At 39.0% G+C, this 15,080-nt stretch overlaps 1 protein-coding gene across 2 annotated transcripts; it reads left to right on the forward strand.

Annotated features, from left to right (window-relative positions):
- Positions 1 to 26: 26 nt before the first annotated feature.
- Positions 27 to 14,700, forward strand: ankrd13d (ankyrin repeat domain 13 family, member D). 2 transcript variants are annotated; one of them, XM_041797718.1, is made up of 16 exons: positions 27 to 897; positions 1,008 to 1,143; positions 1,231 to 1,355; positions 1,661 to 1,706; positions 2,283 to 2,426; positions 2,523 to 2,712; positions 2,872 to 2,938; positions 8,682 to 8,763; positions 8,866 to 8,927; positions 9,020 to 9,150; positions 9,227 to 9,384; positions 9,485 to 9,598; positions 9,874 to 10,046; positions 10,811 to 10,890; positions 12,111 to 12,335; positions 14,161 to 14,700. In XM_041797718.1, exons 1-16 carry the CDS (start codon positions 814 to 816, stop codon positions 14,222 to 14,224), a joined length of 1,881 nt encoding a protein of 626 aa, XP_041653652.1. In that variant the 5' UTR covers positions 27 to 813; the 3' UTR covers positions 14,225 to 14,700. The 2 variants fall into 2 exon arrangements, with proteins under 2 accessions (XP_041653652.1, XP_041653653.1); XM_041797719.1 differs by having other exon boundaries at positions 1,011 to 1,143.
- Positions 14,701 to 15,080: the final 380 nt, after the last annotated feature.

Here is a 15,080-nt window from a genome sequence, read left to right on the forward strand (position 1 = left end):
AAATAAATAATGCTGCAACAGCTGTTCATGGGCTTTCCACCATGCAGAGGATGCGGTTTACACAAGAACAAAGCACACTTTAGGAGATGTGGACCGATTTAATGATCTTACACCGGGTAGGACTGGGTGGTACTGGCAGCTGCCGAGTTCCAACAACGCTCCAGATGCCCCGTACTGGAGTGACCTGGATGTGAAACTGGGATAAAGGCCGTATCTCGCTTTATTTTGACAGATCGCATCAATCCAGTGATACAAACAGGGGAGAGTTGCAGTAGCAGCGGGGTGGCTAGCTTACTTTTTAGATGGCGGTCTTGTTCGTATTATTTTTCGAAACATCACAACTATCTTAGGAACATGACGGAACTCAAGGGGTGCATTTTTGACCGCGACATTTAGCCGTCTTGCATCGTGAATAATGGAAAACAGTCGCCAGAAAGACCAGGAAACAATGTTGTTATTAGCAAGTTAGCTAACGTTAGCTCAGCTAGCTGTTGGTTAACGTTAACTACATCAAATTAGTGGGCTGAGTTAGCCGAGCTAACTCAGCCCACTAATTTGAATAGACACGCATAACATTCAAACAATTTAGTCGGATGCCACACTTTGGGTTAGATCCACTGACTGACAGGTTTTTCCAGTGAGCCACTTCCTTTCTACGTTAACCTATTTCTGTTAACTAAGCTAGCTAGCTAGCTAACCAGCTGTTCCGTTTAGCGCTCCATTCTGCTGTGGTGTCACTGCAATCTGTTGGCTGCAGAAGTCATATTGTAAATATAGCTTTACTGCTGCTAAACTGCCAATCGGACGACAACCATGGCTCAAGAAGCGTTTCCTCTGCATTTTCTGGTCTGGAACAATCAGTACCTGGAGCTTGATCGGGAGCTGCAGAAGAAAGAGGTACGTGTGGGGGGGTTACTGAGCAGCTGATGGTTGATGGGGGGGCTTACAGATGCGTTTGATAGGTCGCACTGCATTGCGCTGTTGTGTTTGTGTTTTTGGTTCTGCAGCAGGATGTGGAGCGCCTGGATCCGAGGGGGCGCACCCCGCTGGAGCTGGCTGTGTGTCTGGGCCACCTGGAGTCCACCCGGGTGCTGCTCAGGCACACTGCAGACCCGACACACTGCAATGCACAGGGATGGACCAGTGAGTGCTGTGCTGCAGATTCATGTGTTAAGGCTGCTGATGGAATAAGAAAAGCTTAATATCACTGAACTGGGATGCATGTTTCAGTCCTGCAGGAGGCGGTGAGCACAGGGGACCCAGAGCTGGTTCAGCTGGTGCTTCAGTACAGAGACTTCAAGCGTGCCACAGAGAGACTGGCGGGCATCCCAGAGCTGCTCAGCAAACTAAGACAGGTAAAACTACCTCAGTTTGTGGCATTTGATCAAAAACTTAAAATCATTCGATCTTAAACTTTGCTGTTTCCTAAAGCTATAATCATGATTCTCCACCACACTTCAGGTTTCTGGTAAATATTTGGTTTGGTTTGGTAACAGAGATGTAGTTTTCAAGCTTTTTCCTTAGTTAGATTTTCATCTTGGTAAATGTTTGCTCCAAACATGTATGCAAGACACAGACGTGTTAAAATCAATATTCACAGACTTAAGATGGCCGGGATATTTTGTTTCTTTCCATAAAAATGTTCTTCATTCTTCTCCAGGCACGGGACTTTTACGTAGAAATGAAATGGGAGTTCACCAGTTGGGGTGAGTGTGTGCCATTTATTTGTTTTCCCAGAGGTCAATTTCAGCACCACTGTGGCTGGACAGCTCCACTGATGGCAGCTTTCTCTGAGCTGATGGACTGAAATTTGAGAGATGTGACCCTCTGGTTTAATGAGTTTGAAACAAAGGCCTTTGGCCTTTCTTGCTTCACAGAAGATCCTTACATTTAGTTTAAATGTGCAGAGCCATTATCTGCTAGTATTCACAATGAAGATTATATTATTATCACAATGACATTTTTCCTCTCAATGCATAGTCTTTACATAGACTGATGAATAAGACCAAGAAAAGTATTACAGTCAATGTTTTTTGCTACTGTTTAACTATGTAGGATTACCTCTTTATTATTAACAAAAACTATGGTTATCTTAAGATGATGAGGGGAATACTGTTTTCTAACTAGTGAGAACCATTTACCTGTTTAAAACACTGCCAGTGAATTAACCCCAAATAAGACAAGTAATAAGCTGTGGTGCTAAAAGCTTTAGAATTGTTTCACTGAAAAGTATTTCATATTCCAGTCTTGCCCCTTCTCCCCATCTTTAATCATCTTCTCAGTGCCCTTGGTGTCGAAAGTGTGTCCCAGTGATGTCTACCGGGTGTGGAAGAGTGGCTCGTGTCTCCGTGTGGACACCACCCTCCTGGGCTTTGAACACATGACCTGGCTGAAAGGGCGGCGCAGCTACATATTTAAGGGTGGAGGTGTGTGTGTTTTTTCTTCTGGACTACTAAGATTGGAGGGAAAAACCTTGAAAAACAGTTAAAACCTCAAATAAGGCACACCATCTTTTGTTTCAGATGACGGTGCGGTAGTGATGGAGGTGGATCATGAGAAGCAAGTGGTGTATACAGAGCCTTTAGTGTTGTCTCCCCGTGACGCACCATCCCTCCTGGCAGCCATGCAGCCGTCGCAGGAGAATACCGCCCAGAGACTTACTTCACCCATTGTCTCCACACACCTCAACACACGAAACATTGCCTTTGAAAGGTGACTTAAAACTTGAATAGTTTGCCATAGCCAGTGCGTATGTCTGCTTTACCCTGCATTATAGACAGCAAGCTTAGCAAAAAAGTTTTTTATTATTCAAAGTTCTTCTTTCATTTTGACCGTTTTTTTTTGCCATACGTTTTCTCTTTGCTGGCTTAGGAACAAATCTGGTATCTGGGGCTGGCGTTCAGAGAAGAGTGAAGTGGTCAGTGGGTATGAAGCCAAGGTAAATGACTGAATTTTACACCCAACTTTTACTTCGAATTCCATAGTAGCAACTTATTTCTAAAAACAATTGTATCATTTCTCAGTTTTTAGTAACTTTTAATTTAAGCTTCTAGGCTGACATCTTGGTTGTCTGTCTTGTTTTGTCTTTGTTTTTTTTAGTTAGAAGTGACCTTTTTTGCAAGAGAGTTTAGCAGGAGAAATATTAGCCAATTGCAGCACTAGGCCAGTGTGTGAATTAAAAATTAAAGTAGGGCTGTCAAATGATTAAAAGTTTTAATCCCGATTAATCTCATAACTTGCAGTTAACTCATTGAACCACGTCCTTTTTTAAATCAAATTTTCAAATTCTAATGTTATGCATTTAAAGAGTTTTTGTGTCATCTTTGATTTTTTTTATACTGTCTTAAACTAAGGGGAATTGATTTCCTGTTTGGATCCTGTTGTTTCCAGACTTGCTTTTATGGGTAGAACGAAGATCATGACGTGAACTTAATGACAGATAAAGGAGCTTGTTATGGATTAAAAAAGGGAACAGTAAAAAGATACATGTTTGATAGCACCAAGTGCAGATGACTTTTGACTTATCTGCTTAGCTGTCTTTGTGTTTTCTGAAGGGGTATTTCAGTATTTGTGAAGTTTGGATGTTTAAGTTACTTGGAAATAGTATTGGCATAAGCCTTTAGAGATTTTCAGTGTACATAGAACATGGGGCCAAAGGTTGCAATGCAAAAGAGTGTCAAACAGAGAAACCTACTAGGTGTGGGAAAAAAAAACTCTTCCAAAAAAAATTTGTCACAGCATGCAATTGATCCATCCCATGATCCCATTTTTACCTAGAACTCAACAGATTATGTGTAGCCTAGCTTCTCCCTGTACATCCTGTTAAAAAGTGCAACACACACTGAAATCTCTGGAGGCTAATGCCACTACTATTGCCAAGTACCTTATACAACCCATCTCGAAAAATATTGAAATATCCATATAAAGTGAAAAGAGACATCCAGGAGTAGTGGTGGATTATTTTACATCACTGTAGCTGCAAGGAGATGCAATGTGTTTTTAAATGGACAATAATGCATGCGATAAATCGTAATTACAAATTTAATGGACTAATTATGGACTTAAATTAACCATGATTAATCTTGACAGGCCTAAATAAATAAAAGTAACATCAGTTTGATTTTGGATGCTAATTTCAGCAGGTGATGAACCAGCCTTACGCAAAGAGCGCTTTACAGAATTCAAAGTGCACTGATAGATCAGCCATTGCCATTGAAATGATTTTCAAACTGTTCAGCAGTATTCAGAGACAGTTTGTGTTTTCAAATATAGCTATCAAGCTGATCCTCGAGTCCTACACACAAGCCGTTTCATGTTATGCGCATAGTGACACAGACACCAGTTCTTCAGCCACACAAACTAGTTAAATTGTGGATAGTGTGGATGTGAGGAACTGATCAGCCGAGGAGAGCAAGCCTTTACACTCTGGAGGAAAAACAAAAGACTATTTCTCTGCAGTTGGTCCTCTAACCTGAAAGCACCACAGTGCAGTATAACCTTGCAAAGCAGATAGATACGCCCGTTTCTGGGTTTCTCACTGGCGACTCCATCCTGCAAAGCTCCTCTGAACTGTTTGGGTCCAGATAGAAAGTGACAGGACCAATCAGCGTTTGGGGGCAGTACTTTCGGGCATGGCAGAGTCGTGACGTAAGCAAGCAGCAACAAGAGGCCAGTGCAATTATGGTGGAAGAGCTTAGCGTGGATGCTGCTAAAGTGCCAGTTTTATCAGAACTTGACAACATTTCTTCGTTAAAAGAGGGACAAAGAACAGCAGTGAGTTGTTTTCTTTTCAAAAACGACAGAAGTTGTGTACTGACATGTCTACAGTCGCCATGGTTCGCGTTATGCAGTTCTTTATGGAGTTTACTCCTTTGGTAGGGGCTACGTCATGTGTTTTGTTGTTCCGACTGGCCTGTAAAGATGTGACAGACAGAACCTTCATCCAATCCTCCAAGTTTTTTTTCCAAAGGCTGTGCCCTTTCCAAAACGCTGTCTGTGAGTGGTTTACCAGATGGATGTGTGAAACACTTCCATCTGGCGTGTCAGGTTAACTGCAGTATGTATGTGTGTTCAATCACTCTCTCTCTGTGAGCCAGAATATTATCTAATTAATATCCCTGTAATGATTTTGTTACAGTAGAATATGTAAGTGAAATAAATCTCAGTTTGTGAGCATGTAATATTAAAGATTGAGCTGAAATATTTCACTTTACAGGAAATATTAGAGATTGATATTGAAACAGATACAAAACTTGATTGAAACTCTTTGCAATCACAAATACTGTTCATCCAGGAGGTGAGAGGGAGAAAGATGTTGAGCAACAGCTCAGTGAAATCGCCAATGATTGCAGTTATTTGTTGGCTTATTAAAGAGAGTAAAGATGTAAACTGTTTCTAAGATTTGGTTCATACATTAAACAGCTAGGGATGGAGTGTTAGTAATGGATGTTTACATCTTAGTAGGATTTGATTTGATTCATGCATCACTTAAATAGGTAACTTCAAACATTTCTAGGTTTTCCTTTAATCAACTTATCAATCAATTAGCAGATGTTAAGCAGCGTTAGCAGATGTTAACAGAATAAGTGTGTTTGGTATGTGCAGGACGATTAATTATGTAAACTGATCTTTGTAATATTACTTTATTAATATGAAGACACATCCTGTTTATGTTACAGCATAAAATTAAACAATATTACAGGAAATGAAAGACATGACACTCGAAATTTCCCCATGGAGAATTTTTGTTACTGAGAATGAGAGATAATCTTGTAACCCAGGTCAGTTTAGATTTTTTAATAAATGATAAATTTATAGTCATCGATGTATTATGAGCAGAAAATTGAACATCCATTAAAGACAAGATAAAAAATAATTCTGGTCTTGATGTTTTTTTTAAAGAGAGCACAGCAGGAAGTCAGACCATGAAAAATGCAAAATCAGAATTGGCAAATTAAATTGCAAATGGTGCATTTTTTTTTTTTTTACCAAAAAAGAAAACAGCTTTTGAACAGATTCAGATAAACATTCCTGTCCTTTATTTCATGTGACTGCAATCACAGGTTGGCACTTACCTGTTGACAGCATTTTTTCACACACTGTCTTCGGTGTGAATGCAAGAGAAGCTTTATGACAAGATATTTTAATTACATTTTGAACACAAAATTATAATCTAATAAGAAGATTCATTTATGGACTGGAAATGATCTTAAAAAGAAAAATGCAAGGAAGAAAAAGTGGTGAAAATTACAGACTAGATCAGGGGTCAACATTTAAAATCCTACAAGGTCTGGTTCAATAACATTTTCAAAAGCCAAGGTCCAGATTGTCAGTTCAGCCTACTTGTGATATGCACTACCGACTGATATGAAATTGACACAAGACACAAAGACTTTAAACAAAAATGTTAAAGAGTGGCTCAGACAAAATCAGAGATATGAGCACTTTTAAAAAGCCTACTCTATGTTTTGCTGTAATTTTATGTAACTATGATGTAAAATTTTACTATTTTGTCTTTTAACTTTGCTCTTTTAATCAATTGTAACTGTCTTTACACAATTTTTATGTAAATCTTTACTTTTACCTTCTTTCATTTTCATTTTCTAAAAGCCTAACTAGGGACGGGGAATGGAAACTAGCAATAGCTATAATCTCTACATGTGAAACATCAGTTACTTTTAGCTTGATTGTAACAGGCTGAAGTTTTACTATGTAATTTGCATTGTCCGTATCAAATAAACTTTATAAGTAAATAAATATGATTCAGCCCAGTTCTTACTTAAAACAATATTTTATAAACTGGAGATAATAATTAAGTTGTAATTGTGAAACAAAGCTGATGAAAATAAAAAAGATTAATTTCTTGTCGTACGTAGAAGAAGCTTTTTCCATTTAAGTACAAAAAAGGCTACTTACAGACAGCTCTGGCTTAACTTTAGAAAAGTGAAATAAAGGTGAAGTGTTGCTTACCCCTTCTTTTATTTTTTAAGATATAAATTTTCATAGCCAGTTTATATCAACACATTAAAACCTAAGCTTTAACATGTTTTTTTTCTCCATCTTTCCCTCTTCCCACTCTCACACTTTCTCATGTTTACTGAGAGAAATGATCATGATCCATCCTGGTAACTTTTTCCAATCTGAGCTGAAATCAGGGCAATATTAGACAACCCCTGAGTCATGTGGGATTTATACACTCACCTGCCACGTTATTAGGTACACCTGTGTTGCTTGTTAACACTAATAGCTATTCAGCTAATCACATGGCAAAAAAGTAAAAGGTAATGGTTTTAAAAAGTACAAGTACACAAAAAAAGCTACTCAATTACAGTCACTTGAGTAAACGTTATTAGTTACTTTCCACTCCTGCTGGCCACTTTATTAGGTACACCTGTTAAATTGCTTGTTAAAAGGAACCCTGCATGATCATACAAATTCACCTAATTGGATAGACATTTGTATCTTTCATATTTATATTGAACTAAAAAACTCACTAGTTATCCTAGATATCTGCATTTTGAGTAAATTTGAGCTCATAAACTCACCTGGAGGCCTACCTGAGTATTGTTTCTGATCATGTCCATCCCTTTATGACCACAGTGTACCCATCATCTGATGACTACTTCCAGCAGGATAATTCACCATGTCCCAAAGTTCAAATAATTTCAAACTGGTTTCTTGAACATGACATTGAGTTCACTGTACTCCAGTGGCCTCCCCAGTCACCAGATCTCAATCTCATAGAGCACCTTTGGGATTTGGTGGAACAGAAGAATCACATTGTGGATGTGCTTCAACTGCATAGCTAGATGTACCTAATAAAGTGGCCATTGAGTGTATGTCAAGTAGAAACTAAAACATTTTTAAGGGAACATTGGTGGTCAGAGAATGAATGTGTCATTGATCAAATTGGATTTTAAGTTAATTTATTTTCTGTGCCTGTAACATCTAAGGCATGTTGGATTTAATCCACTCATGGGAAAAATGAAGATATATCAGTACATCAGTTATTGATTAAATAGTCTCTTTTTTTATTGTCATCTTTTCTGTTTCAAAGCACAGCGTCTTAACTCTTCTCTAACTCACTTTCTTTTTTTTTGTTACTGAGACTTCTCCGACTTTTCTGTGTGTCTCTGCTGCAGCAGACTGTCCTCACTCACAGGGCTTCATCAGAGTAAGGCATTTGATTGGCCGAGTAGCATCACGGGCAGCTACAGTAAAGACAAGAGAGGCTGTGCAGGTCAAAGTAAAAGCGCTTGGCAGTTAGGTCTCGCCCCATGTACACAGGCAGCCTGGGTTCAAGTCCGGCCTGCTCCTTTCCTGCATGTCTCTCTCCCACTCTCTCATTTCTGTTTCCAACTCTTTCCACTATCCTCCAGTCTGAGTAAAGGCATAAAAAGCCTCAAAATATATCTTTAAAAAATAGAAGTGCTCATCAGAATGAAATAACAGGTTCAAATGGGTCCAGGTGGGATGGCACTTTGGATTAGGACTACTGTCTGCTAATTACTGACCTCTGGGCTAGACACTGGCAGTATCTGTGGCCCGCACTGACTATGAGATAGTATACCTACTACATTGTGGTGAAAGCACATGTTATCCTAACCCAAATAGTGTTGGTCCAAGAGAGGTTTACTTAAACAAAAGTGTAATCACGTGTGTGTTTTTCTATTTGTGTCCAGGTTTACAGTGCCACTAATGTGGAGCTAGTGACTCGGTCAAGAACAGAGCATCTATCAGACCAAGACAAGTCAAGAAGCAAAGGTAAATACATGAAGCCTGGGCCTCTTTTCTTTTTTTAGAGGGTGATGGAAAGTTAGTTTAGAGAGTAGATGATAATGATCTCTCCGTGTTATTCTCACTCAGGCTCAAAGACTCCTCTGCAGTCCTTCCTGGGGCTCGCTGAACAACACACAGCTCACAACGGGGTAAGAGTTTCCAAACACTCCACCCTCCTGTGTCTTTTTTTGACGAGCACTGTAATTTAAAGCTCATAACTTCCTCCCTTTAATTCTGTCAGAGTAACGTGTCTCAGTGTGCCAGTCCTCACAACCCCACAGCCATCACTGCTGAGGAATACTTCAACCCTGACTTCAACCTGAATGGGCGGGACATAGGGCGTCCCATTGAGCTCACAAGCAAAGTCCAGAAGTATGAAACCTATCTGGAAACACTGATCATCTTTTTTGAAATTGAGAGTCAGTCACTTCTATCTATCTCTCTGCAGGTTTAAAGCCACCCTGTGGTTAAGTGAAAGTCACCCTCTGTCCCTGGCCGAGCAGGTGACCCCCATCATTGACCTCATGGCTATCTCAAATGCCCATTTTGCCAAGCTTCGTGACTTTATCACTCTGCGCTTGCCACCAGGCTTCCCTGTTAAGATAGGTTGGTGTTAGAGATGTGGCTGTGCGTCACTTTATACTTTAGATGAATTTATTAGGAATATTTATTCTCTCTTTGATGAAATTCTTTTTACTTTGTGCAGAGATTCCCCTGTTTCATGTGTTGAATGCCAGAGTGACGTTCAGTAATCTGTGTGGTTGTGACGAGCCTGTCAGCTCTGTGACGGTCAACAAACCTGAGAGCCCCGAGGAGGCTGGTAAATATAGACTATGTTTTGAACTCTGTAAAGAAGACATCAAGGAGAATCTGGAAAATTCAACAATATCATTGAAATTGATTGTGAAAACATTTTTACAGTAGAACAGAGTTAGTATAATGTTTCCAAGAGCCCATTATCATAGTTGTTGCTTTTTCCTTAAATTTTTGAGATTATGAAGTCAGATGGGCATTTTTTTTTTGTTTCAGAAGAGATCATATTGTTTGACATCAGTTGACACATGCTTGTAGTAACCTTTTTCTTCCACCCATCAGGTCAGTGTCTCGCTCCCTTCCACTGTGAGGTGGACCCATCAGTGTTTGAACCCCCTGCAGAGTACACCACCCTTGGTCCAGGCCGCAGCGAGCCAATGAGGGACGAAGATGACAACCTGCTGCAGTTCGCCATCCAGCAGAGCCTGCTGGATGCTGGCACAGAAAGTGACCAGGTTAGAGTCAAACATGGGACTACAATCTTTTTCTTCTCTTCCATTTAATGCTTTTAACCCATTTAGACCTGATGCTTGATGATGACTTGTGTGCAGATACTTAAACCCCAGATGCAACATTTTTTGGATGAAATTACTGTTTTTAAGACATGTGACCAACAAAATGCGACATGATTGGCTAAAATACACCTGTGGCAAGTGGAAGAATTTGTCTTTATTTTCTTAAGCTGCCATACAGAAACTTTTACAGATCAAAAGCTTTAAGCAGTGACAACTTTAGTGACAAGAGCAAGGCAGACTGCTGCAGTGTACTAGAGGCTGAGAACCACAATGATTTCAATGAAAACCCAGATTGAAATATGACTAGGGACTCACTAGCCAGTCTCAGACTTGTCTTATGGAAAAAAGATAGTGGACTAACATTTTTAGTCATAGTTTTAGTTGACAATATTAACACTGTTTTGAAGGAGGGGGGTGCTTTTGATATTGATTTGATTGGTGCTTTTAATAATGTTAACTAACAATAGGACAAAGGCAGTTACTTAAAGTTAAAGCCAAGGGTTTAAGCTTTCAAGCATTTTACTTCATCTCCTACCAAAGCTGAGAAATAGAAACTTAAAGGTGAACAGTGTGATTCTCTGCAATTCTTCAGAAAGCCCTCCTTTTCAGGGAATCCTCCTTTCCCCCCTTAATACATTTTTTCTTCAGCATATTCTGTTGTGTATTTTTTTTCCTCATAAGAGCTTCACTCTCACTTTGTTAAGGTGACTATCTGGGAGGCCTTGACAAACAGTCGCCCGGTGCCCCAGAGTCCGCTGTATGAGGAAGACTCTCAGCTGGAGAGGTGAGCTGACCTTCAAAACCTTTTATTGTTCCCTTTACAGATGTGTTAAAAGTCATCAAGCCAGGGTGAGGACTCTGGCTGACATCCAGTTTTATTGGTATATAAGTCAGGGGTGTCCAAATCCTGATGGCTTGTATCAGATCAGGGTGGATATAGGGTTTTTTTGTTTTTTTGTTTTTTTAATTGTTTGAAAATCTGCAATTTGATCCGATCAACCCAAGCAATCATTTACAGCAGCTGTCAGAAATAGAGCACAATTTGTGGCAGTCCGTAAACGTTTGAGAAAGACAATAAAGCAGGAATATCTGAAAAAATGTCAGTGGTATGGAAATACGTCAAGCTTGAGAGCTAAAACAGTCCAATGGCCTCTTGCAGCATCTTTAATATGACTGTTTAGCGAGGCGGTAGCAGCAGGGCTGCATTTTACTACCAATTTGATCAGACATCTCCTAACTAAACATGCAGTGGGATACCGTGACTTCACTTTAGCAACAGAGGTAAAGGCTGCTGGAGCAACGAACTCTGGACTTTAAGAGGAAAGATCAATACCCTGGAGACAGCAATAAGACAAAAAAGATGACAGAGAAGGTGATAGTGATGATGGTTTTCCTAAACAAGACCAAAAATTGCTGACCAGGACATCCGTAATATCAGTATTTTTTTAAGCCATATAAATGCAACCTCCATGACTCCTAACAGTCAGTTAGGTATTGTAAATGATTTTAAAAATGTCATATACATCTCTGTGTAGGTTTTTTGTCTTTCTAAATGTTTCTGTTTAATGAAAAGGTTTTTTTGTATCTTTATATTTTTGTTTTGAGAAAAAGAATCACATAATGAATGAGCTTGATGTCATTTAATTGGCTTTGTCTCTCTTCTCTGCTTGAATGGAGTTAATTTTCCAGTACACCAGGGAGATGCAATTCCACCATTTATTTTTATTTTATTCTTTTTAGAAACCAGAGTGGGAGGTTGTATTTTCTTCTGTAAATGAGTTTGAACTCGTATTTCTTTCCTTATTCGGGGAATACTCTGGCTTTGGAATTAATTTAATTAAACATCCCTAAATAGAGTTCAGTGATTAGCCTTTTCTCTCCTCTCTAGAGGACACCAACCCCCGAGCATCCTGTAATGAAGCCAGGCAATTAAGCTCTCCTGTTAAGAAAGACGTGGTGATGCTTCAGTTTAAGCATTGTTATTCTTATTTCTGTCTCTCTCAGAGCCATCCAGGAGTCTCTTTCCATCTCTTTGGCTAGCAGAGAGGGAGAGGACACAGCCGATCCCACCTCCGTCTCTCCCTTAGACCCGACCGCCAACTCTCCGCTCTCCTACAGCACAGTGACAGATCCAAGGTTGTCGGGACACTTTGGTGTGGCGTCGAGCTTTGATGAACAGCTGCGCATTGCTATGGAGCTGTCATGCAGAGAGCAAGAGGAGCTAGACAGGTAAAGAGGAAAAACTGAGAAAATAGTTTTTTCTGACAGCCAGGTGTGTTTTTTGCCCATTTTTTACCAACATTGTGCATTTTCACCTCCTGCGTGTATATATTGGCTGAGGTTACACACAAGCTGCAGTTTGTTCTCTTATACCCTGACAGCAGCACACATAACATCTTTGACTTTTTCTAAATTTACCAAAATCCAAGGAAAGACCGACTTAATTTTCCGTTTCATGTATTTGTTGTTTATTTGACAATAAAACAGAAACAGAATGTCAAAGTTGGTGGTCATAAATAATTGTGTACAAATGTGAGTAGTAGAAGGGTTTAGTGTGAAGGTTTTTAGTTTGTTGGATAGTCACATAATAGCTCGCTGATTAATCTTCATTTTGTTCATCATGAAGTTTTGAAATTTTGATGATCAATTCACATTAAAGGTACTGCTCATTTTTAGTTGAATTGTCCTTCCTTCCCTTCAACTTTCAGGCACAGGCTGTTGTGTTCTATGAGAAGTCTTCAAGTAAGATATCAGAGTTCAGTTCTGTTGTTTTTATCCGATCGAATCAGACAAACAGCGTTTCGTCTGATGGTCAAAAAGCACCAGTTTGGTCTCATCAGACCAAAGATCTTTCCTCCACTTGACCATTGAGTTCCCAACATGCCATTTGGTAAACTTTAGACAGGATAATGAGTTTTCCTCAACAGTGGCTTTCTCTTCGCCACTCTCCCATAAAGCTTTGACTGGTGGCAATTTTGACTGTGTAATTTGTATTAATGCTTGGCCTTGACAAGTCTTTACGGTCCATCATCAAAATAAGAAAAACGACTCCCCCATACCTCTCTTAGGGACTGATACCATTTCTGTCACACTGAAGACCCCCAACAACTGAACAACTTGCCCACACAGATCCAAATGTCTGCTCTAAAACTGATCCAATGCTGTAGGAGACATCATTTTTGGTCAAAACTACTTCCTGTTCAAAGACAAGGCTGAGCTTTTAAACTTATCAGGTCCTACTTCTCTCAGATCAGTGAGAAAAGCAAAAATGCATTCCAAACAAGGCTCAGCTCTCAGGAGAATAAAGTGGACTATATAGTGGACTCATCTGTACAACACAAAAAACATTTCAGACACTACTGCTGTCAACAATGCTGGCATCGCCATCTCACAATTAAAATGATAAAACAGCACATAGATACCTATGACAGTGACTGGGGGATCTAAAATAACAGTATGGTTTCTCTCAAAACTAATACTAAATATATTTTCACACAAAATTAAAAGGATGAATGGGTAAGAAGTTTTTTGCTGCAAAATAGTCATACATATTTTCATTAAGTATTTGCTTGTGCATAAAGATGATGGTCTGACATCTGTGCCATCATAGGGGAAACATCTTAAATCCTTAACACTTCATTTCTTAATTTATAATCTGGGTTAAAAAAGCCTCATAATATGAGCTGCTCTCTGTTTCTGAGCTCTTCTTGTCTGGCTGCCATGTATGAGAGCAGTTAAGCATTGCAACCTGCCATGCTCCGTTCGTGAACATGGAGGAAATGTGAGTTTGTGAGCTATAATGCAGCCTGTCAGCAGGGAGAGCTCTCAACATTTTTTGTGTCATCCCCAGGGGGTTGTGTCTCCATGGATCTTAATATAGGGTCTTGATTTGGAATTATGAATATAGAGCACTTTAAACAATAAACAATAACATTAGAAAAAAAAATCTGCATATCTTGGCTTAAAATTAACCCTAGTATGGTAAGTGATCCCTGTTGTTCTGACAAAAACATTAATTATTCCTGAAATAATGTCTTTGTTCCCTGTGTTTTAGGAAGCAGAAAGAGGAGGAGGAGGAGCTGGAAAGGATCCTGCAGCTGTCACTCACCGAGAAGTAATGTCACAACAACAGCAATGGAGCGAGCGTCTTCATTGGGGAACAATCCTCTTAATTTATTCCGTTTTATTTTTTATTTTTTAAAATCCTGAGATGTTAACTTATTACAGATATTTTATTTGTCTTACTCACACGAAGGCTGCTACAAAACAGAGTAAAGGAACAAAATCTACGAGTATGTTTGGGAGCAGGTAAAATAAGACCAAGTGAAATCAGGTACTGCGAAACACTACAGTAAAGGAGCAGACAAAAGGGAGAGAGTTTTTGTTTTCGATTTTTATTATTGAATATTTTTCACAGTCTTGCTGTCTTTATTGAGTGATGAATGATCCTTAAACTTTAATCCTACAACATGATCCATAAAAATGATGGAAAATATGAAACTACAGTCTTAATGGAATAACTTATAAACTATGATTAACATTTGAACCATTTTGTTGGCTTCCTCCTGTGTGATAAAATAAAGAATAATGATCATCCTGGATTATTTTAATGCCTTTTTATTTTAACCAGAGGAATAACAATTATTCATCCATAGTTCATTATTTTACAAATTGGCACAAAAAGATTAACAGCAAACAATCTGTACAACCTGAGAATACATCTTATTCTTATAGTCAATTTTCATATTTTCAAACATTTGAAAAAACATGACATTTGAAATTCTGCTGAAAACAAGGCATACTGTGAATTGAAAACTAGTGCTAACTAGTAACCAACTTTTTCAAATGTCAGCAATCTGAACAATCATAATTTAATCAGCTTTGTAGATCCTTCTCCTGCTTTGTGAGCATTAGCAATCATTTTCTCAAGTCTAAACTGGTTTCTTTTGTTTTTGCTGTGATTTTTCTCCAGTG

This window comes from Cheilinus undulatus, linkage group 10, assembly GCF_018320785.1.
Source record: "Cheilinus undulatus linkage group 10, ASM1832078v1, whole genome shotgun sequence".
Classification (NCBI taxonomy): Eukaryota; Metazoa; Chordata; class Actinopteri; order Labriformes; family Labridae; genus Cheilinus; species Cheilinus undulatus.

Bases quoted from the DNA above. Each gene is read 5' to 3' on its own strand.
- ankrd13d (XM_041797718.1), top strand. From the start codon at position 814: ATGGCTCAAGAAGCGTTTCCTCTGCATTTTCTGGTCTGGAACAATCAG. The intron at 9,151-9,226 runs GTATGAAACCTA...ATCTCTCTGCAG, and splicing joins CTCACAAGCAAAGTCCAGAA to GTTTAAAGCCACCCTGTGGT. The intron at 10,891-12,110 runs GTGAGCTGACCT...TGTCTCTCTCAG, and splicing joins GAAGACTCTCAGCTGGAGAG to AGCCATCCAGGAGTCTCTTT.